We start from the raw sequence: 27371 nt of genomic DNA, 5'->3' as shown, positions 1-27371 counted from the left end.
ATAAAAAATTGACGATGGAGTGTATTTAACAAAAAATGGAATGTGAATACACTCTTGCTTTTCGGATTACACATTTCAAAACTAGAAAATCGAAAAACCAAACCAAAATTTAATAAAAATCCATCCGAAACGACCGTTGCACACCCTTAGCGTCCGAGACGCGCTTGACGCCTGCGGATGATCATTGATCTTTCGGCACGAAGAGGGGTCATCTAGAACTTGAAGACGTGAATGAATGACACACATGTTTTTGTATTATTGTTAGATGCTAGGACATTTGCAGGCTATAGCTCTTTTACTATCGCCATCTCCTGGTGAGTATTACAAAGAAAAGAAAAGTTAATGCCTGGAGTACTTGGAACTATCCATAAATCCAGAAATGTTGCTAATTAACATCCACCATTTTGGCAATACTGATGGCATTTCTTTGGGAAAAACATCCTCCTACTTTTCGACTGTCTTTCGAGTCCCTTTCGCTTGTCGTAATCAAGTTTTTTTAATCATCTAATATTGATACTAGGCATTCCTATAAGTATGGAACTAACGACGACTGCCGGCTTGGCATGAGAAGCCATGGCTAAACTGAGAAGTGTCAGATTGTTGAGGCTCTCATGTCCACATTCAAAGCCGAGCCCGAACACTTAACCAAGGAGAAGACGATAAATTTACAGGACTGGATGCATAAGGAGCAGATTGTTAGCTAGTTTAATCCTAAGTAAAAGGTTGCGCAAATAAAGCTTCGAAAGGAGCTTGTTCAAGACAACATACCAAGGGAATTAAAGGGATCATGGAGAAGAAAACAGGCGTATCCTTCGGGTGAATCGAAATTCTATTACGAAAGTTTGGATTGAGAGCAGACTTATAGCTCGTCAGATACCAAGGTCTCAGTTTGAGACGAAATATCGAGTTTGAGATTCATTTATTAGAACATCTCCCCGCTAAAAAGAAAGTGTTTAACTGAAATAGAGATAAATTGGAAATCTTTTACAATTATGATTTTAATCATCGTATTCTCCTGTTAAAACCCTTTTGTTGGTGTCTAGACATTACAGCTTTTACAAACATTTCCCTGCTAAATGTTAGATTGAAATACGAGAAGCTAGAAATATTATTGATAAGGGTAAATGTGGTGAATTCAAGAACATTTCTAATGTAGTTCAATTTATTTTGTCATATTTTATTATCATGCATATATACAAAAAATTAACTTTATTTTTTAAAAAAGGGAAAATATAATATCAAAAAAAAAAAAAGGGAAAATATTGTTTTCATTAAATTTTCAAAGTTTAATTGTAGTACACTATCTAACTTTTAATTTTCTACAATTTTTATTCAATTGTTGACGGGACATCTAAAAATTTAGCCATTTTCAAATGTCAGTATTTATCAGTGGCACGTAATAAATTAGACCAAAATAGTTGAAAAGTAAAAATTAATATATCAAAACCAAAATTTTGAAAATTAGTAAACCAATTAAACCCCAAAATTGAACAAGTAAATGGACTAAAAAACAATTTTGTCTTATAAAAATAATTCATAACAAGATGAAAAATGATTAGAATTTATCGTTAGAAAATGATGTAATGTATTATTTAAAATTAAAATTTTGTCAAAATTTTTAACATAAAAATGTTGTGCTGCCCTGAAGCGTTTTTGTTTCCAAATATAAACATTTTAACGAAATAGTTTACAGGTCATTTTAGTATATGACCAACTAATCGCGGTTAATAAAATGACGATTTTAAAATTGTGGAATGCCAAAATTTACTTGGTCTGCAAATTTATTGAGTTAGGACTGCGATTTATATAAAGATATCGATAACAGATACCAGAATTATATCACAATTGAATAATTATCAAATTATATGGATAAAAATATGTAATGTCTCATTATCTATTATCATTAATTCAATTTTTAGAGGTACAGAAAATTACTTTACAACAACAAATTTATCCTCCTTTAATAAGTATATAGAATATAATTTTCGAAAAAAAAAAAAGAGAAGAAAGAAAGAATGTATACTTTCTTATGGTTAAACATTAGAAACATTCCAAAGAAAAAGTCGGATAAAACGACTTAAGCTTGTTTACGAGCAGAAAAAAAAAAGATCGAGAATAGAAACTAAGAATATTTTGTGTGATAGTAAAATAAGTAAAAAAAAAAATGTTCTTGTTCGTAGTTTGGCATGCGAAAAAATAATAATAATACCAAAATTTATAGGATACTAAAATTTAAATTAAATCATATCATATAATCATATAAAATATAAAAGAGTCAAGCTAGAGCATGGAATATGTTTGGTACAACTAGTGGCCTAAGTTGTACCATAGATTCTTATTCATGTAATTCATTTATTCTTGGCCTAGGCTAGATCTTGATTAGATCAGTAACATATATAGGAGTAAAGAAGAATCAATCATTAATTTATGTTTACATAATGGAAAAATTATAATTTCAGTTCTTTCAAAAAAAAATTTGTCCGAAGTGTTGATGTCAATTTTGCATTAGAGTCAGCAAAAAAAAATGATTTAAATGAAAAATAAAAATAAAAATTTGAAAACAATAGATATAAAAAATATAGACAAAAACTTGTATGAGACGGCCTCACCGTCGTATTTTGTGAGACGAGTATCTTATTTGGGTCATCCGTGAAAAAGTATTACTTTTATACTAAGAATATTATTTTTTATTATGAATATCGGTAAGGTTGATCCGTCTCACATATAAAGATTCGTGAGACCGTCTCACAAGAGACATACTCAAAAATATATAATTAAAATTGAAATTCGATAACATAGTTAATCAATTTATAAAATATCAAATTTGATTTTATTCGAATACCGACAAAATCTTAAACAATTAAATTCAGACCAAACAAGGGTTCCACTTAACTCCCAACCCCAATTCGGAAAAAGCCTAACTTCACAAAAAAAAAAAAAAAAAAAAACCATTAAAGATTCAAATTAAATGTCTGAGATTTGATAAGAAAAGTGGACAAATTCCTTTTCTTTTTTAATTTTTTAGCAACTTTATCATACTACTCTTTGCTTCCATGTTTTGTTGAACCAATTCTTCAGTTTGGGGCAATGTATTCAATAGCACCGTGTTTGGTTTCGCAGGAGGAATATTCTTCGATCCGCCAGCTTCGTTTTTACTCCAGGTTTACTCTATTATATTATTTCCTGTTTCGTGTTTTCTTACCCGTTTGATTTGTTGTGGCTATCGTTTAGCATTTTTGGTTTATATTTGTATATTATGAAGAATTATTGATTCTTATTAGGGTTCGTTAAAGAGCAGATCTTCATGCAATCTCCGTTGGTTTTTAATGTTGAATCCCGATAAAAGGGTTTTTTTTTTTTCCAAAGTGTTGTGACTGTAAATCTACTTCTCTATGTTGGGATCCATGAAGTGCCGCTGCTACTTTTTTTCCTTAGCTCTTGTTTCAGTATTATGGTACTTGTAGATTGATTTCTTCTTCCTTTATTGTGGTATTTGTTATAGTGAGTAATGCGTGTTTCTTTTATTCAGTTTGTGGGAGTTAAAGAAAGTTTACTCCATTGAATTTCTCATTTGTGGGAGTAATCTCTGATTATGGATTTGAAAAGTAGTGAATCTGGTTTAACATATTCGATATCCTCTTTTTGTTTTTAATTTCCAGGGTTAATTGAGTGGTGGTATCTCTAGGAACTGGGGGTTGGATTGAGCTAATTGTATCTGTATAAATGGCTGATTCTAATCCCGTTGATGGGATACTAGAATTTCTGCGAAGGAACAAATTTGGAAAGGCAGAGGCTGCTTTACGCAGTGAATTGAGTAATAGACCCGATTTGAACGGGATTCTTCAGAAGCTTACTCTTAATGATAATGAGCCAGCTGGTAGGTCAGGAGAAGAAGCGAATGCAGGAAAAGTGGTTGAAGAGGATCGGAACGCGTTAAGTTGTCGACATGGTGGAGAAGGTTTGGATGATTCAAAGATTTTGAGTAGCGCTGAGGCTTCTGAGGAGATAATTGTGAAAGAGGTGGAGTGTGGAACATGGAAAAATGCGTCTGAGGGCAAGTGGAAAAGTTGTGGTAGTGTTGGCGAACGGAGTAAGCTCAATGAGTTTGTTGGAATCAGTGATAAAAAATTTACCTTTTCCAAAACTGCTGATGATGCTGTGCTTGATTTGTATTCATGGAGTTATAGCACAAACAATAGTCCAGTTACTTCATATCAAAATGATGGTGACAGTGCCAATAAAAATGATTTATTGGGATTCAGGGTTACTGGGAAGGCGTCGCTGAATTCAGCTGAGGCTCTTGAGATTTGTAATGTTAATTCCGTATCTGGGGAAGATTGCTTTGCTAGTGAGAAGGGATTGTCTTGGCCTGGTAGTGTTAGTGACTCCATTGTAGAAATGAGGCACAAAAGCGAGAAAAGTGAGCTCAAGGAAGTCGATCAACAACGAGAGCCTAGCATTACAAGCTCTAAAAATGACATTGTGGGTAATTCCTGGTCCAAAAGTGATGTATCTGCTCATCTTCCTTTTCCCATCAAAACTGTTTTTCCCTTCTCCAGGGAAGGTACTTCAACCAGTTATGATTGTCCTGTCTCCATTGTTGATAAAAAGGAGGAGAAAAGAAAAGTAGAACGGAACGACTCCAGGACAGCTATAAAGGAGCAAGTGGATGAGGTGGGAAGAGCTCTGTACTTTGGGAAGACTCAGGGTATGCCAAAAGGTTTTGATGAATTAGAATTTCATCTTGCATCCGAGAACCGAAAGGAAGAGTTGCCAAGGCTAGCACCAGTAAGACTTAACTCAGAAGACAAGTCTTTCAATATTCATTGGGAGGAGAAATATGAGCGTGATGATAGTGATGCAAAGATTTTAAATGCTGACAACGCTTATCTCATAGGATCATTTCTCGATGTGCCTATAGGCCAAGATGTCAATCCTTCAGGTATACGCTGAAATCTTCAATATTTAGTTGATTATTTTCTCTTTGTGCTGTTACTGATAACACACGCAATGAGTTTTTCTATCCCGCACGTCGTTTGCCCCATTAACTCAAATGCGAACAAATGAAAAGTATTGTCGTGTAATTTACCCCTGTATCAGAAGCGTGGCTTAACCATGTATGAACTTATTATTGGATTGAAGAACAAATTTTTTGAATGTGCTGAATGTGTGATGTGTACTTGTAGATGCACCCCAATAAATCAGTTCAAAAACTTTCAATATGTCAAATTGTGTAAGATATTACCTGTTTTGAACAATGTGGACCAAAAGTTACTTGATCACAATCTTGATGCTACTTGTTATGAGATTCACTATTTTTATGGTTAGGAACGAGCTCTCTACGATATCTGGAGAGGGAGAACTTATAGAAGTAGATTTTGGGTAAATTAAGTTGTGTAATTTCCTCGTGAGTGTGCTGTTGTCTATTCTCTCCCTTTCCTTTCAATTTTTATTCCCCAAATCAATTAATACTTGGAACTATTTTACACTCTTTTCATTCCCACAATCCCATCTTATTATCATTAATAAAACATTTCTTTCTGCCTCTTCCATGAAACCAAGAGACCTTGATATGAAGTTGTCTTGTATCGTTTTATAGGGAAAAGGACAGGAGGGAGTTGGCTCTCGGTGAGTCAAGGCATTACTGAGGATGCTTCTGACCTTGTTTCTGGTTTTGCAACTATTGGTGATGGATTGAGTGAATGCATTGACTATCCGAATGAATACTGGGACTCTGATGAGTATGAAGACGACGATGATGATGGATATATGAGGCAACCTATTGAAGATGAGACCTGGTTTCTAGCTCATGAAATCGATTACCCGAGCGACAACGAAAAGGTTACAGGTCATGGAAGTGTTCCGGACCTTCAAGAAAGGGAGCAGGCGAAGGATGATGAAGATGATCAGTCATTTGCTGATGAGGATTCTTACTTCTCTGGAGAGCAGTATTCCCTCTCAAAAAATGTTGATCCAGCTGTATCTTCAGATGATCCTCTTGGTTTGACAAAGAAGGAGATGTACCAGAAAAGTAATGAGAATGGGTTGATTGGTCAATATGATGGGCAGTTGATGAATGAGGTGGAGCTAAGTTTAACGTGCTCAGAGCCCGTCTGGCAGGGCTTTGTCGCTCAGACTAATGAACTAAGAATGCTAAGAGATGGAAAGGTCATGGATGATTGTGGAAAGCCAAATCTGGATGATATCTGCTTGGATGATGATCAACATGGTTCAGTTAGGTCTATCGGTGTTGGAGTCTGCAGTGATGCTGCAGACATAGGCAGTGAAGTGCGGGACAGTTTGGTTGGAGGTAGTAGTGAAGGGGACATAGAGCACTTTCACTATCACAGTGGTGGTTTCAATGGATCTAGACACTCACTGCATGAATCAGATAAGAACACCGGTGAAAGATCCAAGAAACAGATGCACAGAGCAATGAAAGATAGTTCTGACAATTATGTAAAGTGTAATGACAGGAATGCATATATACAGGCAAAAAGCCACATGGATGGGGGCTTTTCTTTTCCTCCTCCTAGAGATGGGAAGTTGGTGCAAGCAAGTTCTGGTAAATCTTTGTTGTCAAACAAGGACACTGCAGTCAATGGTGTGGGTGGAGAGTCTGTAGTGGCTAATGGTGACATATTTTTATCAAGAAGACGTAAAAGCAGCGACTCTTCTCCGTATAAGAGTTCAAGGGAAGGAACTAATGCTTATGCTGAGGAATCAGCAAATTCTAGTCCTTCTTCTCTTTCAAAGTATGGTTATATTGAAAATGAACTTGCAAAGAAAGAAAAGGATGCTTGCATAGAAGATGGAAGAGGAGAAGATCCTTCCTCATTGTTGGAGGATGAGGAAGCTGCTGCTGTGCAAGAGCAAGTGAAGCAGATCAAAGCGCAAGAGGAGGAGTTTGAAACCTTCGATTTGAAGATTGTTCACAGGAAAAACAGGCATGCAAACTTTTTTACCGCTGATCATATAACATGATGAATAGTCTTTTTATTTAGAATTAAGGTTTGTGAACGAACTCTTACCGTGGTTCGCTATGCTAGTCTTCACACCCCATAGATTGTCTTAAACTAAAAATAGCAGTTCAATTTCTATATGACTTTTTAGTTCTGATATGATTATATAACAGGTTACAGCAAACTTTGACGCGTGTCTTGTTTTAATTTAGCAATTTCAGAAAAAGCCTGGGAAATTGGTTTCAAACTCTGGTATTGGTGGCAATCTATCATGAGTTGAGAGTGCAGCACACTGTTAACTATATTTAATCTTGTTTCTAGTTTCTATGCAACATAACTTTAGCCTTTACGATTTGCGGATGGGAAGATATGAAGCACTGGGTTTGACTGAAGTATTGTGGAAATGTACTGTCTGCAAAGTTAATAACTCTGAAATTTTTCCACAAGATTGAGTACATTTTATGTTTATCACCAGGAACCACATTCTTTTCTATGTCCTAATTAGCCTAATTGCTCATGCTGCAAATTGTAGTTTGTTAGAATTCGATTTAAGTAGCTTTCTTCTGTTAAGTGGCATCTTTGCACTTCGCTTTTTAACCTTTTTATGAAATTTAGTTTCAACTATGATTGTTTTCATCTCTTCACACTGCCTAATGTTGGAATTCCACTTATTCAAGTCTCTCATTTTTACACGTGTAATTTTGGAATGTGTTTCCTTATTTGCTTTGCTTTTTGTTCAGAACCGGCTTTGAGGAGGACAAAAACTTTAATGTTGTTTTAAATTCGGTCATTGCTGGGCGCTATCATGTTACCGAATATCTGGGATCAGCTGCATTCAGCAAAGCCATTCAGGCACATGACCTTCACACAGGCATTGATGTCTGTGTGAAGATCATAAAGAACAACAAGGATTTTTTCGATCAGAGCCTTGATGAAATCAAGCTTCTCAAGTATGTGAACAAACATGATCCTGCTGACAAGTATCATCTTCTTCGATTGTATGACTATTTCTATTATCGAGTAAGTTAGCTTTTCCTTCATCCCTTTGGCGAACACAATGCTTATTGAGTCTTGAATTTTCAATATATTATTCTTTAATAGTTTACTAAGTACATACCGTTGATTTTTAGAGCTTGGATCTAAGGTTTGAATTTTGAACATACTTTCTCTGTGTCGGTTACTCCATGGTGGGCTGGATTTCCTTCTTTTGTCTAGCCTTCTTCATTTCAGAGTAATTATTTTCTTGAGTTTGCTTTCCATGGGAAAAGGCAGTGCAAGATGTAAATGTCCAAAAGAATCATGTAGAAAGGTTATGTAGTGCTTGGCAAAATACGTATTTTGTGTCATTGATACAATCATGCTGAATCGTCCAAATTAGCCCTTGGTTGGCATTAAAATGAGGGAAATAATAGTACATGCAATCAAAATTTTCTCATCTCGAGCACACTCACCTGGTGTGAACATGAGCTTGATAGAACTGACTTGTGGTGACTAGCGCAACAAGCACGTGTCGCTTTACCGTCCTTACAGCTGATCCACTCAACCAAAATCCCATTTGATTGCCGAATAACCTCAGATCAGCATAACATATCTATTAATAGCCCACAAGGCATGCATCTAAACTTAAGACTCGTTGCAAGGCTCTGCCTTTGCACCTCAAGACAAGGTAATGTACAGTCCTTTAACGAAGTGGGCTCCTTAACCATAAAGCCATGGTGTTGGTGCATGATTTAAATGCTCGAGACCATTTATAAGCACGCCTCCAGTATGGAGATAGAAAATTCACGATGAATGCAATACAATGAACTTATATAACATATTTTGTTTTGTTGTTCTTTAATACTTTGTAAAATACATGTTTAGATTCTAGCATGTCGTTATTCAGGGTGCTTCACTTCAATGACTTGCCTTGCCTTGTGTCTTGCGTCTAGGCTCTAGGATACATACTTATGAGCTTTAGTGTGTCTTATGGTACTAGAAACTATGAAACCATAAAAACCAGATTTATTTCAAATAACTTGCAATGTCATATCTGGTATCAACCTGTTAGAGAAAGGGTAGAAGACTCAAATGAATTTATAAACTAAGAGGCTGAGACGCAAGTTGAAGTTGTGGCCCGAGAAAGAACACAAATCTACAAAGTGTACACAAGAAGGCAAAAAGAATAAACAGGAAGTTAAGTTACTGCATATTGGGGGGACTTGGGAATTAAAATAGGGAGTGGGGAGAACGTCAAGGGAGTTAGGGAAAAATATTTGTTAGTTTGAGTTATCTCTTAAGATAGGGGCAAGGAGAGGGTTTGCAATCTGAATATCTGATGATCTCCTTATTGTTGGTTTATTCCTTGTAATTATTGATGAACACTGTTTCTTGTTTCCTATTGTAAGATATAATAGCACTATGATATTTTCTATATATTCTGAGGAGCTATTAGAACCACTCTAGTTTCAGCTTTTTGAAATGGGGCCTAAGATAGGATTAGCTGAAACAAGACGTGCAACTGTATTTAGGGATGTAAATGATTCAAACCGTTTGTGAGCTATTCGAAGTTCGATTCGATAAAAGTTCGTTTGAGATCGTTTAATGAGGTTCGTTAAGATAAACAAATCAAGCTCAAGCTTTACAATATTCGGTTCGTTAGCTCGTGAACATATCCGTTGGTAAGTTCATGAGTCAACTTTTAGATGAAAAGATAATAGTTTTGATATTTGATTTTGCACATTAATTACGAAATATATAGAAAAATCTATTAAAATTATTTATTATAATAAATTTACATATTTTAATATCAATGTTAGATTTCTCTCTAAATGTATAATTTACTTTTTAATGAATTTGATGGGAATATAAATTTATAATTCATATTTATTATGATCGTTTAGACTCGATAAAAGTTTGAATAAGTTCGTGAACCATGGATATATTCGTTAAATAAAACTCGAGTTCGGCTCGATTATAAACGAGTCAAGCTCAAACATTCAAGAGTTGCGCTCGGCTCGATTGCATCCCTAACTGCATTGATGAAGCCACTGCAAGCTGTAGAGTGTCTGCTTCATTGTTTTAAAATTACCATTAACAACAGAGAAATGATTTTGAATTAGGGGCTGACAGGGCTGTCTTCAGCAGCTTAAAACGTAGATGAGAATCAAAATTTCATAAACAGTTTAATGTATAGCTTATTATTTCTAAACAATTTTACGCGGTAGGTTTAGTATATTTGGTTACAATACATAAAAGCCTATCTTCTTGACTCTGTGTATACTCCTCCTGGTACATGTCCCTGCTGATGGTAAATGCAATTTATGTTTTGTATGCTCATCTTGCTTTTATTGATCTTTGTTCTTTATGCAGGAACATTTGTTGATTGTATGTGAACTGCTTAAAGCAAACCTGTATGAGTTTCACAAATTCAACAGAGAATCTGGAGGAGAAGTCTACTTTACAATGCCAAGACTTCAGGTTTGTCTGCACTTGGTGCTTGTATCTTTTTTTATGTATTCCTCTCTAACTTTTACAGCCTGGATTTATGCAGTCAATTACTATTCAATGCTTGGAAGCACTTCAGTTCTTGCACGGTCTTGGCCTCATACATTGTGACCTGAAGCCTGAGAATATATTGGTTAAAAGTTACAGTAGATGCGAGGTGAAGGTTATTGATCTTGGAAGTAGTTGTTTTGAGACAGATCACCTTTGCTCATATGTTCAATCTAGGTCCTACCGTGCTCCGGAGGTCATTTTGGGGCTTCCATATGATAAAAAGATTGATATTTGGTCCCTCGGTTGTATCTTGGCTGAACTTTGCACAGGAAATGTAAGCTTTTCTATTCTTTGTTCATTTTTCATCTGTGATCAACTGGGTAATTTCAAGCTTTCTTTTCCCATACTAACCTAGAAATTATGAATCTTGTTATTTCTTTTCTTAGATCTAGGTTCATGCTTGTTTGGCTTTTCTTGATTTTGACACTCCATTTGTACTTGGAATACATTTCGAAATCTTAACTGTATTGTAGATTAGTGATTACCTCTCCTTGTATTCCTTGCATTTATACTTTTGTACTAGGAAATTCTTGTTGCTTTGACTAGTTTCTGATTTCCTTCGAGTATTGTGCTAAAGTATAGTCTAATACTTTCTTGCAGTTGATGTTTCATACCTGATCTTTAGTTGTTCTATTCAGAATCTGAGTTCAGGGCAGGGCATGTCTTAGGCTGAAAGTTGGGAAACCCAATAGGCTCTAAATTGCTACATGTGTATAAATTCTTCGATATGCGAAATGTGCTTCATTTCATGTTCTTCTTCAAGTATCTCGCTATTAGAACACTTCCATAATGTTGCTGTTTGTTACAGGCCAAATTATTATTGGGCCTAGATATATGACAAGATTAAGGCCCAATTCCGGAAGGGCCCATAGGTATTTTACAGTTCACGTGGAAGGAGAGGAAATGAGAAGAATAAAAGGAGAGGCCAGGGAAGAGGATATGCATTTAGTTATTCTTTGAGAGCTATGTTGCATGGATATGGGTACATGTATCGTATCGAATAAGATACGGATACGGCGATACAGAAAATTTTGAAAATATAAGACACGATACGGCTAGGATACGACAATTATTAAAATATATATAAATATCATTTATATATATGTATATAAATTTAGTATCTAAAAATTGTAAAGATATACGTATTTATATAAATATATTGTAGAAATATATATACATATTTATGTAAATATATACAATGTACAATTTCAGAGATTTAAAAAGAAAAGGTAAAACAAAAATTTGATTTTTTTCCGAAACGTATCCAAAAACGTGTCTCCGCCGTGTCCATGGCGTATCCGACTGGTCAAACATGCAAAAAGTCAACAACACCTATTTTTCCTTATACGACACACGTATCTTTTTTTTCTGTGTGTTGTATCGGTGTCCGATACTTCCAAAAAAAAATAATTAGGAGTGTCTGTGTTACATAGTTTGAGAGTTTTGTCACCAACGTTGATATGGTCAAACATGCAAAAAGTCAACAACACCTATTTTTCCGTATACGACACGCGGATACGCGTGTCGTATCCGTATCTGTGTTGTATCGGTGTCCGATACTTCCAAAAAAAAATAATTAGGAGTGTCTGTGTTACATAGTTTGAGAGTTTTGTCACCAACGTTGCTAGGGTGAAGGGAGAATTATCTGGGTTAGCGGATTGAAGGAAAGGTGCTGAAATTAGCAGAGGATATGAACTCGATGATGCTGGATTTACAGGAGAATGTGAATTCAATAGGCCCAACAGTGAAGAGTTGGTAGACTTAAAAAGGTGGTTGTAGCAGCTAATTAGAGGAGAAGAAAGGGCCGAATTGGGAGACATGATTGATAACCAGTTGCTCAACAAAGAGGAAGAGAAACCCATCAAGCAAGCTGTTAAGGATAAAGTCTCGATCGGTGAAGAGAATGATCAAGGCAATGTGGACGCGGGACAAATCATGAAAGAGGTTTAACGGCCGGAATTTGGGGGAGTTAAGGCCACAGGGGGAGTTTTCAGCAGAGGAATTGCATATCATTGAAGGGAAGCAAAATATTGAAGAAAAATCCGAGGACATAGAGATAAAGAAGGAGGTTCTCAAACAAGGAGTTCTACCTGAGATTGCTGGAATATACCTAGTTGGAGGGGCATTCGAGGCTGAACCAAACTCTGAAATAACCATGGATTCCCCGATCAATCACTCAGAAATTACGTTCAGTTGTATGAATGATCCTGCACATCCTTGGTTCCGATGGTTTAAGAAGAAACCTCCAGATAAGGCAACGTGGTCTCGCTGCATGCATGCCAGGCATCACGATGGAGTGAGTGGGATGTGGCTAACCCAGTGGGCCGTGCAGGAAGAAGAATTTGTGCCGAAAGATGGCGTGTGCAAGATGTGGTTCTGGTTTTTGTAGGAGCAGATGAATTGGACTTTTGGAGGAAAGCAGACGTGAGCATTCAGGGGATAGGGGTTTGGTTGGAGCAGATGCAAAACACACAGAGCAATGACCCTCCTCCCCAAGTAATCGTATTATTTCAGGCCATTGATATGAAAGTTTGGGATGGTCAGGAGTGGGCTAGGGTTGTAGAAGAATATTTGGGCCTTATCATCCATGAGGCCCAAAGAGGTGTTATAGACCAGCCAAATCAATGCGTATGTGCCACAATCCACAAGTCGGGCAGAGAAAGAAGAACTTGCTGGAAGCCAGGGGGATGGGATATGTCGAAGAGGGGTGGCCGGAAAAAAGGTTGAAAGAAAAGCAGATTGCACCTCCAAATTCCTAAAGCTATGGCTGAATTTGGTGGAAGAATACAATATAGGTGCTGCTGGGGTGGTTGATCATTTTGCTGCTGGAATAATAGGTATAAAGATGTTGGTTTTATGCTGGGCACATGTAAGCTTATGTTATGGTGTATCCTCTTTTGTGGGTTGTGATAGCTGGAGAGGGGTTCGATTACTTGTTCATTGCACATGATGTGGTGGAAAATAATCGGGTTGGATTCAGTGGCTGGTGCATCATATTAAGTAACAAAAATTATCGGTTACACTGTCAAGGATATAAATATGGTTGTTGATGTTGGGTGTATCCTTGAGGATCAAAACTATTTTTGCTTACTAACCATGCCGAGAATAAGTGGATTACAAGAAGAAAAGAGGTGAAGAAGGTTGACGGTTTTTTCCAGGGGATCTAGAAAGAACTTGGAGAAGTTAATCCTTTGATACTGAAGTCAATTACATGAAAGTTGTGGAGTAAAGGTTCTTGTAAAAGGAATGGGTGGACTGCAACAACATTGGTTGCTTTTCCACCCAAAGGAGGTCTTCTTGAGCTTAGCAGAAGTGCTCCTCATGCCGATCAATTTATTGATTTGCTGCTCTCAATTCGTCAAAACTACCTTGCATATGTAATGCCTGAACGGTCCAGACAGCAAGGGGATGTTCAGGGACCTTACCTAATCAAGGTTATGACCATTGCTTCAACATTGTTGTTATTGACTAGGCATGTTGAGTTGAGAGAAATCAAATTCCAAGGCCACTTTTCCAACTTGGCAGCAGGTGTAACCAACGGCTCCATTTTAGACAAAGGGAAACTGAGACCACTTTTTGAGAAAGCACTTTCTCTGTTGATGGACATTATACTTGAAATCAAGGAGCATATCTGTGGCGACGACGAGAATTTCCAGCCTTTAGTTGGTGATGAATCACTAGGCAGAGTGACATGAATTTATTGATGACATGGCCAAGGCCTTCGATGGGGACCTAGAAGAGTTTCTCCCCACATCTTTTTTGAAGGCTTTTACCTCACTCCATCCACAGATTGCTTACCGTTTCCCAGCCAGTACTGTGTTTGAAAAATCACGCATAAAAGTGAAAATTCAAGTTGACAACATGTTATCAAATTTGAATTCTGGAGCCAAGCAGAAAAGGAAATTTAAAACCCAACTACCAACTCCTGAGCTTGAGGACGAGGCTAATCTTAAGGAGGGTGGTATTGTTACCTAGATATTTAACAAGATTAAGGCCCAATTCAGGAAGGCCATAGGTACGTGGAAGGAGAGGAAATGAGAAGAATAAAATGAGAGGAGAAGGAAGGGATATGCACTCAGTTAATTTTTTAGAGTTTTGTTACTAGCATTGCTAGGGTGAAGGGAGAATTATCCCTTGTACAAAGATTTCTTCTCTGGGAAAGATATTTTAATATATATAGTTCATTTGATCTGTTAAAGTGCAAAGATACTAGATTGTGTTCCTAACACTGTTATTGTTTGTATTATTATGATCTTGACGTTGCTTCTTTGGAACTCTAAAATGGAGTTATAATTTTTTATTCATGTAGGTGCTTTTTCAAAATGATTCTGCTGGCACTCTACTTGCTCGAGTAATTGGAATCATAGGCCCTATCGACCAAGAGTTGCTTGCAAAGGGACGAGATACATTCAAATATTTCACCAAAAATCACATGCTTTATGAAAGAAACCAGGTAAACTTATTTTATGCCATGTCTTGGCTATATTCCACTCACACGCAAAACTTGTTACCAACTTATCATATGCTAATAACTTGACAAACAGAATTGGAAAAGATGCCTATCAAAGTATGTATTGATTGAATGCATGATGATTTGTATTGCTGTTGTACTCTTTTTCACCATGTAATCAATCGGTTCGATCATTTTCAGGACACTAACAAACTGGAGTATTTGATACCCAAAAAGTCATCCTTGAGACATAGGTTGCCAATGGGAGATCAAGGCTTCATCGACTTTGTTGCTCGTCTGCTCGAAACAAACCCAAAGAAGCGGCCTTCTGCAATGGAAGCATTAACACATCCATGGTTACAATATCCATATGAACCAATATCTTCTTAAAAATATGAAATTCTTGGATGCATTATTACCTATGAAGGCCGCGTTTTAGTGTGCGTCCACTCACAGGATTGGAGAAAATCTCCCTCCATCCCGGCTTACTCATTGAATTGACGGGATTGTAAATTTCAAGTGCCTTCTCAATCGGTAAGTGTAATTGGTATTAACAGGTGGTTGATCTTCCTTTATACACGGTCATCTTGCGTTCTCCTTCATCATGACTGAAATGTAACCCGCCAACGGTATTGATGCCTAGGATTCATTTTTTCATCTTGTTTGGTGGAAAGAAAAGTCTTACACTCTTGTTGTACATGATGTGTGATCTAGCAACTGCATTAGCATGGCAAATCTCAGAGAAAAATCTGTTGTATTTTCAAGAGATTGCTCAAAAAATTAGTGTCTGGTGTTATTTTGAGTCCTTTGTTTGTTGTACAAGTGATCTTTGAAATTGTGCTGTGAGGCATTCTGTCTTTTATGCCTTCCGCTTGGTGGGAAGGATAGGGGCCGAGCCGGAGTGGCCGAGTTTTTGCCCAGTGGATGCTAACCTTCATTTTTTTCGTTTAGGTAACTTTAAACTGCATTCACATGTTCGTTCATACATTGTTTTGTGTTTCAAGTTTTATTAAACTATTACACGAAGTAAATAGTATGTGTATGCGTGTGTTTATTCGCTACGTGATGCACAAGTAGAACCAGCGTTCTAGCTTTGCTCGCGCGCATCGCAGCACGATGAGTGGTGAGGAAGGAACGGTTTGTGGTCGAATATATGTTTATTCATATTAATTTTATCCTAGCAGATGTGCGACCTGAACAATGGTCATCCTGACTATCTGAACCTCGCAGCCGGGTTCTGGTCAATCCGTCTCTCGAATAAAAATAAATAATTTCTCATTTGATATGATTGTGAAATTATTGACAAAAATTGACGATGCTATTTTGCAACTTCATACATATTATTTATGATAGTAGATTTAGTAATCATTTGGATGTAGGGGGGACCGATCACGAAATGTTCGTATCATCCTTAAACCAAACTAGTGACTTTTTGCATGTGTATTTTAAATGTGATAATTTTTGTAATTTTTAAATTAATTAATTTTACATATTTTTTTATTGAGACTGATAAATTATCTAAAAAGTTAAAAATATAAATAAAGATATTATTGAATTTAAAAATATAAAGTGATAAATTACTTTAAAATATAAATAAATATATGATTGAATTTAAATTTTTTTAAAAATGTGAATATAATTAAACTTCAACTAAATCAATTAAAAATTAGTTAATAAAAGGCTATAACTTTGATTGAATTGTAAGATAGTGAGATATAAAAAATAGAGTTATTTCTCTTGAGATTTGACATAATAATAATAATAAATCTTAACTATATTTAAATATTTCATATATCTCATTTAAAGTTTGTGAAAAGTAACAAATAAATATGATAATTTTTATTATTATATACATAACCTCATGTTTGTATTTTTCTATATTCAACCCCTAAAATATAAAATTATTAAAAATTTAAGAGTGTAAAATATAAGATAAAATATTTGTAATTTTAAAAGTTATTAGATTTATTTATTACTTTTCACAAAATTTATAAAGATAAATATAACATTTAATTATAATTAAATTTTTTATAATAATAAAAAGCCTCGGGATAGATGCAATTATCCCTAAAAAATATATTGTTGATCACCCTAAAATTTTAAAAATTACAAAAAAATATCTTATTTAAGTTATTAATTAAGAAAATATAAAAAATTTATTTTTATATAATTGTCCAAAAATCTAAGGATAGATCAATCCAATCCAAAATCCAAAATGTATAAATATAGATATAAATAAAACAGCAAAAAAATGGTGACTTCCGTTACTTCTGCGCGATTCAATCACTTAGTATGGAGGAAGGAGAGGAACCCTCCTCCAATGCGACGTCGCTCTTCCCCGCTTTTCTCCCCTCTAAGCGGCCCCAAATTCCCTCTGCAGCGGTAGCCGACGCCGACACTACATCCGCAGCCGCCGCCGTTAATTGGTTGCAAAACTCCAGCTTCACTACCGACCTATCCGTCATAAACGATGCCGTTTCAAAATATGAGCTTCCGTACGATGCACTCGACGATGAAGAACAAGTACCTGAAGAAATTGACGCCAATAAACGGCGGGATCAGTACGAGATGGTGGCTTCCTCGGCTTCTGATGAAGATGCGTCCGAAGGTGAAGGTCGGAAGAAAAGGAGAAAGCAGAGGAGGAGGAGTGAGGCTCGTCCATCTTCATATGATTATCCAGCTGCTCTCTCTTCTTCGAGAAAACCGGGTGTTCAAAAATGGGCTTCTTCTACTACTGGCGAGAAAGAGTATTTCTTTGATTCTCGTGGGGATCGCGATAATTTGGCTTTTGGTTCAGTTTACAGGTAAAGTTCATCATTTTTTTTCTGCTTTTCTAGTGCTTCATGCATTGCAAGAAAGGAATTTTCACTTGACTCTTCGTTTGCCGTTTGTTCTTTTCCGCTTTATTTCATTGTCTACGAAAAGGATGTCTTAATTTCAAAGCTACGATGTCTGTCTCATATTTGATTAATTATTGATGCAAACGTCTCGAATTGTATGTATTCTGTATTAATTTGCATTGATTTGAAAAATGTAACCTTTATTGCAAACAAGTAATCCGTCCCTTACGGTAATGACACTTAGCTCAGGCTTCTGTTTTTTCTGGTCACGTGGGAAGATCTTAAGTCTGTTAGTGCCCCGCTTTTTTGTTTTCGTTGGTGTTAGTTACTTAAATTTTTTACTGCTGCATCATCTTTTTACCAGTACCAAATGGATATTCTTGTGTGAAAGGAGGAAAAAATGTTGTTTGACAGCAATGTATTATTGTGTGCTGATTTTGAAAGTACATTTATTTGATAAAATGCAGAATGGATGTTGCTCGTTACAAACTTTATAACTCTAAGGAAGTTTCTGGGTACAGCAATTTTCGACAATATACTAGAGTTGGAGGTATTGATGGGGATGAGGACATTGATTGGTTAGATACAAAGCTTAAATCTGGGGGTCGGTATTGGTCTGCGAAGTATGCTGCTGTCGAACGTCATAAGAACCTGAAACGAGTGAGAATTCTTGTTCCTGCCAAGCCTATAGTGAATATGGTTACTGATTTTATTCCCTTATCATCAGATGAAGATTCAGGTAGTGCACCAGTTTTAAATGTGACAGTCATTGAAGAGTCTTGGGAAGATGAGGTGCTGCGAAAAACAAAGGAGTTCAATACAATGACAAGGGAACACCCGCAGGATGAGAGTGTTTGGTTAGCATTTGCGGAATTTCAAGATAAGGTTTCTAGAATGCAGCCTCATAAAGGTGCTCGTTTACAGTCTCTAGAGAAGAAAATCAGCATTTTGGAGAAGGCGACTGAGTTTAACCCTGATAGTGAAGATTTGTTACTTGCACTTTTGAATGCTTATCAAACTAGAGATAGCTCTGATGTCTTAATTAGGAGATGGGAAAAGATACTAGCATTCAATTCAGGGAGTTACAAGCTGTGGAGAGAATTTTTGAGGGTTGTTCAGGGTGAATTCTCCAGATTTAAGGTTTCTGAGATGAGGAAGTTTTACACAAGCGCAATCCAAGCCTTAGGTGGTGCTTGTATCAAGCAGCATAGGCAGGTTCTCGCTTTGATGGTTCATATTTTCTTCCCTCTGCTAGAACTTCAACAAAACTTTTATCTTGGCTGCATCGTGTATTTTTCACATTAATTAAGTTTTAGAACTGTTTTGACATCGATTGAAATTGATAGATGTCCACGACTGTCGCCGTGTTTTTTGAAAATGAGCTTTGTGTTGTTCTGATGAAATTGCTTCGCTAGAAAAAGAAAGACCATTGGGTGATACCTCATTAGGCTTATTTAAATAAAAAACCTATCTGCAGACAACTGGAGTGATTATAAGTAACTTGGTTTGCTGTCTCCACTTATTTAGCAGATGCTCTTTGAGGAGAAATTGACTTGCTTCTATATACTGTTATTTTCAGTAGTACACTTGCATTTTATGTATGGGACTGGGTAGGGCAAGTTTGCAGTTGCCAAAGTACTGGTTAAATGCATGTTACTGAGATGTGGCAATCAGCATCATCTTACCAAACTCTTGTAGAAAGCCTTGTGGACTTTAATGCTCTTTGCTTCTTACCATGATTTGTCATTTTCTGTTTTATTCCTCCCTTAAACCTGAATGGTCACATAATTTCTCGCAAAATGGTTGTGTTTGTTTTATTTAGCTACAAGGCTCTCTATTTTGGAATCATACATGTCATTCATGACAAACTTCCAAGATGTTGATCCTAAATCCTCACAGTTAGTTCTGAATGCAGGCATTTCCATCTGGCAATGAAACTCATGTTGATCCGTCAATTGTGCAATTGGAACTTGGTTTTGTTGATATATTTCTTAGTCTTTGCCGCCTAGAGTGGCAAGCAGGTTATCAGGAGTTGGCTACTGCTTTATTTCAGGCAGAGATTGAATATACTTTGTTTTCTCCCTCTTTAGTTATTTCTGAACAAAGTAAACAAAGACTGTTTGAACACTTTTGGAGTAGTAATGGTGCCAGAATAGGGGAAGATGGTGCATTTGGATGGTCAACATGGCTAGAGAAAGAAGAAGAACAGAGGCAGAGACTTATTAGTGAAGAGACCTCAACAACAGCTGAAGAGGGTGGCTGGACAGGTTGGTTTGATCCGATATCACAGAATAAGGAAATTGATGAATTTCCACTGAGTAATGCTGAGAATGATGTCATTGTTGGGGAGTTGGATGATGAATCTGATGCTAGAGATGTTGAGCAGAAGGATGATATCGAGTTTCTGCTTAAAGAACTTGGGATTGATGCAGCTTCTGAAGCTGATATCAAGGTCAAAGATACGAGAACATGGACTAATTGGTCAAAGGCAGAGTTGGCCAGAGATTTTGATCAGTGGATGCCTCTTCATTCAAAATCTGGTTTGCCTTCACTCATATTTACTCTGATTAGGTGATTGATTGTGTTGCAAAACGATGATTTGAAATTTGAAATGAAATGTTGCTGAAATTACATCTTTTTAATCTGGAATGGAATGTAATGGTGAATGTGTTTCCCATACGTAGGAGAGAACCTTAACCTTTTCCAATTATATTTCTATCAGGGTGTAATAAAAAGATTGAAACGTCGATTCAAATTTTTTGTTATTAAAAAATAATAACTATAGCTGAACCAAATGAGATGGTTTATATTTTATGCATTCTGGCACTGGTACCATCTCCAGGTGCATGATAGCTTAAAATTAAGGTGTTTCAGTTACTTATTAGAAAAAATGGAAAGAGTTTCAAAAACATTGAGAAATGTTTCAGTTTTGGTCTTAACTTGTATTGCTCAAGAAACTTAGAATCTTAAATTTTTTAAGTTTTAGTACTTTTTCTTGTATTGCCATTCTATAGCTTGATCATTACCAAAATGATTGGATAAAGATTTGTTCAATTCTAACGCTCTAGAAATGAAAATACAACTTTGATCAAGTAATCAATAATTTTCAATGCACCTCCTATTTTTCGTTTTCTTTCATGTAAAATGGAACTTATTGGCATATTGATGGACACTTTTGGAAATTTCATTGCATGCTCACTATGTCTGATGTTAAGCCTGAGAACTGACTCTAACCGGTTTAAATGATAATATCAACACCTGTCAGCAATTCATGCTTCGTTGTATGGGGACATGCTATATTGGTTTTTGTGGTAAATGTTATTGTTTATGCATTATTTTGTCGGCATAATAATTTCAAACAATTGGCGAAACAGATCCGAATTCATGTAATGATGATACAGCTGATGATGAAGACAATGAGCAACTATTCAGGACAATATTATATGAAGATGTGTGTGATTACCTGTTCTCGCTAAAATCCGAGGAAGCCCGGTTATCTCTCGTTGCCCAGTTTATAGATTTCTATGAAGGGAGAATAGCTCAATGGTGGTGAGTGTTGTGGCATTTTCAAAGATATGTTCCTTCTTTAAAATTTTCTACCATCAATTCGTTGTGGAATTCCTCGACTTCTGTTTGTTTAAATAACTGTTGATGTGCTTAATTGCTGTTATTATTGAGGAAAAAAACTGATTTTATATGAATTTCCAGTAGGATGTAGACATTTGGTTTTTAAATGTTCGTTGACAGTTAGCTTTATCTAGATCCTGTTGATGCTGCTTGAGCACTTTTTTAGATAAGAAACACAATGACTATTAATATTAATAAATATAAAATGTGCAATTGAAGGATAAAGCATTATTCCGATCAGTGTTTCCCAAATATAGATTGACAACCCTATTTGTTTCTTGTGCACTAAAACCTGCATATAATATACCTCAATTGTTTGTACCATAAAATATAGCAATTCCACATTCAAAACACACACACACACACACATGTATATATAATGATTACATAGAACAATTGGCTATGACCTGGTTCATACCATGACTAATAATTTCTCAACTTTCATCTCTTACTGGGCAACAGAGGGATTTTGCTATTGCTGTTCTGATGCTGGCTCATGTTTACAGGACTTGTACAAACAGTCCAAGTTGGGTTGAAAAAACCTCTCAGTTTGGAGACTCTTCCGTATTCTGTTTTAGAGAACTTGAAAAGAGTGCATGATCTTCTAACAGAAACAAGAACCAACTCGAGGAGTATCAGTTTGGAGCTTCTTATGCACAGTTCCAAGGACAAAAATGTGAGGAGTGACACCATGAAATTCCTTCGCAATGCCACGTTGCTTTGTTTAAAAGCTTTTCCTCAGAATTACATGTTGCAAGAAGCTGCTCTCGTAGCTGAAGAGCTATCAAACACGAGTACTAATTCAACCGGCAGTTCTGTAACCCCGTGTCGAGCTCTGGCAAAAAATTTATTGAAAAATAATCGGCAGGTTTGTCCTTTCTCTCCCCGTTGACTTTAATATTTGAAACATGCCAATTATATATTTACCACTGTGTACTATCCTGTAACCAAATCTGAGAAAATAATTACATATTGCGTTTCTTACTTTCTTTTAGATGCTTGTGTATGTGCATTATTATATTCTAGGGACATTTATTATGGAAGAAATTGTGATTTTATGTTTTCTGCTGAGTATTTACAACAAATGTAAGTGCAACTTTGTTTTGTTATATATAAAGGTTTTTTAGCACCGCCTAGATAGCAGTCTATGAAAGGCTTCAAGCATCAAGATGATAGCTCTGTAAAGCTTATAAAATGGAGTATCGATTCATAGCATAAGTCACATAAGATTATCTTTTAATTAGTTTAACCAGCCTTAAAAATGTCAATAGAATCTTAAACATATTAAGCTAGATTGTTTTTGACTGGTAAATTTCTTATTGGTCATATTACTTTGTTGTGCATGATAACCATCAATCAACCCTAATTTGGTCTCTTATTTTCAGTCTTAATGAACTATATTTCTGCTAAGCAATCACCAATTGAATGATTGATGTGTTAACATTGTTAAACATGTTGGCATATTTGTCTTGGAAGTGTTAGAATGGCATCTGAGAGTTGTTAAGTGTGTCGTCGAGGATTTGTTTGTATCCTTGCATAAATGCACGAGGTCTAGGTGACCCACTTGTGTCAACATGTGTGTGTGCTATTTTCTAGGTGTTTTTTAGTATCAAACAGAAAGATGTCCAAGTATAAGTAATCCTCAATTGATAACTACCTTGTTCTTATCATTTCTTGAAATCCAACTGAGGATTGTCAAGATTAGTTGACGGTTTGGCTGATATTCATTTTTTTTATAATGAATGCTTTTGCATTGCTGCTTTGACATTCTATTTGTGCTTCATCGTTATAGGATGTATTGCTCTGCGGTGTTTATGCACAAAGAGAAGCACTTTTCGGCAACATTGATCATTCCAGGAAGGTTTTTGACATGGCATTAACATCTGTCGAGGGGCTTCCACAGGCATGATTATATATTTACTTTTTATTGCTCTTGATGTCACTTGCTAACACTAGTTCAGTTGAAAGACTGCAGTCAATTACTCAATTTACTGAGTAGCTTTTTCCCTACTAGAAGTGAATAAAGGATTTTTAGCGAACTGTAACTTTTTCTAGTTTGATGATTATCTGCCAAATTAGTATTTTCTGCTGGTATTTTCCCTAATCTCAGTGTGCATATCACTGGGAAAAGTTTTGGACAGGAGAGAGAGTATACTAATTTTTGTTGAGTCGTTTTATTTCTTTGTTTTGGTTGAAGTTTTTTTCCTTTCTTTTTTGTCCCTACCTTTTGTTAGTCAACTAGGTGAATTTAGATTATGAAAGGAATGTATTTGCTATTCCGATTAGTAGCCTTAAATCCTACTAAATCTGGTGCACTGCATCTGGTGATACTGAGATAATATTCTTGCATTGTAAAATCCCTCCCTGCATCATAACTGTGCTCTCCTCGTACAGTCCTTTGTCCTTGAAAAAGTCCAAATGATGACACATTTGTATGTTGTTAAATTTGCAAAGCAGGATGCTCGTTCGAAGGCTCCTCTTTTATATTTCTGGTATGCTGAAATGGAGCTATCAAATGATAATACTGAGTCAACATCGCGTGCGACACATATCTTGTCTTGCTTAGGCAGTGGAGCAAGATATGATCCATTTAATGGTCAACCATCAGCTTTGCAAAAGCTTAGAGCCCGCCAGGGGTTTAAAGATCAAATAAAAATGCTAGGTTCAGTGTGGGCACGTGGTATCATAGATGATCCTTCTGCTGCTGTCATTTGCTCAGCAGCTTTATTTGAAGAGCTGACTTCTGGATGGACTTCTGCTCTGGAAATTTTGGAAAATTCGTTTGCAATGGTGCTTCCAGGTGAATAAGCTTTTTCTGTGATTTTTTTTTATCCTTGAATTTTTGAGCTCTTTTCTCCGAACTAATGAATTAGAAAGTTTTCCAAATGTCCCAACTAACAAGTTTCAGTTGTCTGAAGAGAAACAGAAGACTGGTTCATTGAATGGCTGCGAACTGCTCAATCTTCCTCGTTCAATTTTTGGAGATTTGTTATTTTGAGAAATAGATGTTATCCCTTGATGAGATTAGATCTATCTCGAACTCTTTCATAAATAAACAGTTCATATTTCAATCATGTTAAGTTTAAGCCATTGCAATCTGGTGTGGATCAACAAATTTTTTTAAACGAGGCAATAGTCAATAAGAGCAAATAAAAGATATGCACAAGTTTCCCTTGAAAAAAATTATGTGTCCCAGAAGACAATGTGGTCATTGAACTAATAATATCCAACCCTAAACAATGATTTTGGGCAGTGATCATAACCAATATACTTCATCCACCAAAATTGAGTCTATTTAAGCATCTTCTAGCACTAGTTATTGTATTATAGTCATGTCCATGAATGGGTGATTTAGCTTAGATTATAGATGATTTATTATCCATCTGTGTATACTGTATCTACGGTTATTACTTTTATAGAAGGTGATAATTTTTTTATTTTTCTTATTTTACCAAGTAGAAACGTAGTATCATACCTTGCTATTGGTTTCACTGTTCAGTCTAATGTTTTCATTTTGTCTGTGTGTATCATAGCAACTTTTGGTCGTTTCCTCAACAGAATGACCATGTACTATAAATTTATAATGCAGAGAGAAGACGGCAAAGTCGGCAACCTGAATTTTTGATGAACTACTATGCGAGGATGCTTTGTAGGAATCATGTGGAACTTAAGATTTCAAAAGTATGGGAAGTTATCGTGAAAGGGTTACAGATTTATCCCTTTAATCCACCTCTACACTATGCTTTGGTTGAAATCAGCAATCTTTATACTTCACCCAATAAACTGCGATGGACTTTGGATGATTACTTTCACAAGTAAAATCTTTTATCCTCTTTCTTATTTGGATTTTTGGTGATATTATTAACGCAAGATGCTCAAATTCTTAAATTTGCTTGCACTTTTGCTTGTCGTCACAGAAAACCATCTGTGATCACATGGCTCTATGCATTGTCATTTGAGATGAGTGCAGGGGGCTCCAAACACAGAATACGTGGACTTTTTGAAAGGGCGCTTGAGGATGGCAAATTGCAGAATTTGGTGATTCTCTGGCGTTGTTATCTGGAATATGAGATGAACATAGCATGCAACTTTGCTGCAGCTAAAAGAGTTTTCTTTCGTGCAATACATGCTTGTCCCTGGTATCATTTCTTTGACATTACTCGGTGCATGTACATATACACTGTTGGACATAAAATTTCTGTGCATTAAAGTTATCATCCTTGTACTTCGAAAAATACATAATTTTTTGCATGTGCGTCTTCCAGTTCAATGTAATCTGGATGTTGCATGCAATAATGTACTGAATCCATCCTCAAATTCAAGCAAATCTTTTTATCCCCTACTTTTTCATTGTCCTTTCACAAATTGTCTTTGGTTCAAAGCTTTTGTGGAAACGAGTTTGGTTTGGGTAGTTCCAAGGTCTTTGCATAAACTTTTTGCTGCAGATCTTGGGCGTGATCTTGGTAGGAGGGGTAGGAATTTTTGGACAGTGATAATTCATTGAATTTGATGGTCAATTTGACTGGAGCGAAATAGAAGAATTTTTGACAATCTAGAAAAGTAGTTGAAAAGTGTTGGGACAAGGTTAAAACTCGAACGTCTGGTTGGAAGAATTTCTCAATCTCTGATTTAGTGAGGGTTTTTTGTAACTATTAGCTTTTAATTATTTACTATTATATCGTTTCCTATATAAAAAAAATACTTCTGATTTTCTTTTTCATGGTAACGAGAATGCCTATTCTAGTGCTAATGGTGCTTGCTTTACCGGGATAAACAAATAATGTTTTCATATTGTTTATAAGAAATAAGAAGTGAATGAAAAATAGAAATGAACAATAGGGCTTGACAGAAAGCATGAAACATATTGTTTATTTTCGTCATGTTTTCTCCATTCTAATTTTTATATGACATTGACGATTCAACCTATCTTTCTTTCTTTGTTTTTATCTTTCCAGGTCTAAAAAGTTATGGCTCGATGGATTCCTCAAACTCGATTCCATACTGAGCGTTAAAGAACTCTCCGATCTCCAGGAAGTCATGCGGGACAAGGAACTCAATTTGAGGACTGATATATATGAGATTTTATTGGAAGATGATATGGATGTGTAGCTTTTCAACGTCTCGCCTATGTTGAGTCGAGCTCCCCACTTTTAAGTGATTGTTGTTCAAGTCAGTTCGATCATAGCCCAATAATGAATTACTTGTGCCATAAATAGCTGTAAATCAAGATCACTAGTGTTGCTGGAATAGGCCAATTCAAGCGAGAAGTCTCAAGGCATTGTGCTCTTGTATATTGCCTGTACTGGTGGACACTTTAATATTTGTGACAATTTTGTGTTCACTTTTTGCATGTTCGAATATTATGAATTTTTCGAGATTCGATATTATTCACAGTTATTTTATCATATTATTTGAAGGCAAAAATTTGTGTGAGACAGTTTTACGGGTCGTATTTTGTGAGACGGATCTCTTATTTGGGTCATCCACGAAAAAGTATTATTTTTAATGCTAAGAACATTATTTTTTATTGTGAATATCGGTAGGGTTGATCCGTCTCACAAATAATGATTCGTGAGACCGTCTCACAAAAATCTTCTCTTGAAAGCAAATGGCTTAAGAAAGTGGATTTGTAAGTTGACTTAGATTTATACGTTGAGAAGTGAGTCCTAAAATCCATTTGGGTATTTTACTTTTTCCTTGATACATACCTGTAATTATATTTTAGATGACAAGAATTTGTGTGATACGGTTTCACGGATCGTATTTTATTAGACAGATCTCTTATTTGGGTCATTCCATGAAAAAATATAATTTTTTATGCTAAGAGTATTATTTTTTATTGTGAATATCGGTATAGTTGACCCGTCTTATCGATAAAGATTCGTAAGACCGTCTCACAAAAGACCTACTATAATTTAGGAACCAAAACTGAATAAAAAAATCATTGATTATCCA

At 35.9% G+C, this 27371-nt stretch overlaps 2 protein-coding genes across 3 annotated transcripts; both read left to right on the top strand.

Annotated features, from left to right (window-relative positions):
* Positions 1-2904: 2904 nt before the first annotated feature.
* LOC142521651 (uncharacterized) lies at positions 2905-15771 on the top strand. Of its 2 annotated transcripts, none has more exons than XM_075624768.1 (8): positions 2905-3161; positions 3660-4942; positions 5600-6947; positions 7703-7982; positions 10314-10421; positions 10495-10773; positions 14809-14952; positions 15151-15771. In XM_075624768.1, the coding sequence occupies exons 2-8, from the start codon at positions 3724-3726 to the stop codon at positions 15337-15339; spliced, it is 3567 nt and encodes a 1188-aa protein (XP_075480883.1). In that variant the 5' UTR covers positions 2905-3161; positions 3660-3723; the 3' UTR covers positions 15340-15771. The 2 variants fall into 2 exon arrangements, with proteins under 2 accessions (XP_075480883.1, XP_075480884.1); XM_075624769.1 differs by lacking the exon at positions 2905-3161 and adding an exon at positions 3215-3454.
* A 1423-nt stretch (positions 15772-17194) lies between these two features.
* LOC142523397 (uncharacterized) lies at positions 17195-26809 on the top strand. The gene is given in 11 exon segments (XM_075627180.1): positions 17195-17753; positions 18257-19019; positions 19705-20329; positions 21164-21338; positions 21923-21962; positions 21964-22284; positions 23209-23319; positions 23874-24216; positions 25006-25231; positions 25334-25555; positions 26372-26809. Coding segments are annotated over 11 exon segments (3492 nt in total). The 5' UTR covers positions 17195-17241; the 3' UTR covers positions 26526-26809.
* Positions 26810-27371: the final 562 nt, after the last annotated feature.

This window comes from Primulina tabacum, chromosome 13 (genome assembly GCF_025594145.1).
Source record: "Primulina tabacum isolate GXHZ01 chromosome 13, ASM2559414v2, whole genome shotgun sequence".
In the NCBI taxonomy this organism is placed as follows: Eukaryota; Viridiplantae; Streptophyta; class Magnoliopsida; order Lamiales; family Gesneriaceae; genus Primulina; species Primulina tabacum.
This window is presented reverse-complemented; position numbering and strand designations above follow the sequence as displayed.

What these genes read in the sequence shown, in the direction of transcription:
- LOC142521651 (XM_075624768.1), top strand. Translation starts at nt 3,724, where the DNA reads ATGGCTGATTCTAATCCCGTTGATGGGATACTAGAATTTCTGCGAAGG. An exon ending in CCAAGATGTCAATCCTTCAG is followed by an intron (nt 4,943 to 5,599) that starts GTATACGCTGAA and finishes ATCGTTTTATAG; the next exon opens with GGAAAAGGACAGGAGGGAGT. An exon ending in TGCTTTATGAAAGAAACCAG is followed by an intron (nt 14,953 to 15,150) that starts GTAAACTTATTT and finishes GATCATTTTCAG; the next exon opens with GACACTAACAAACTGGAGTA.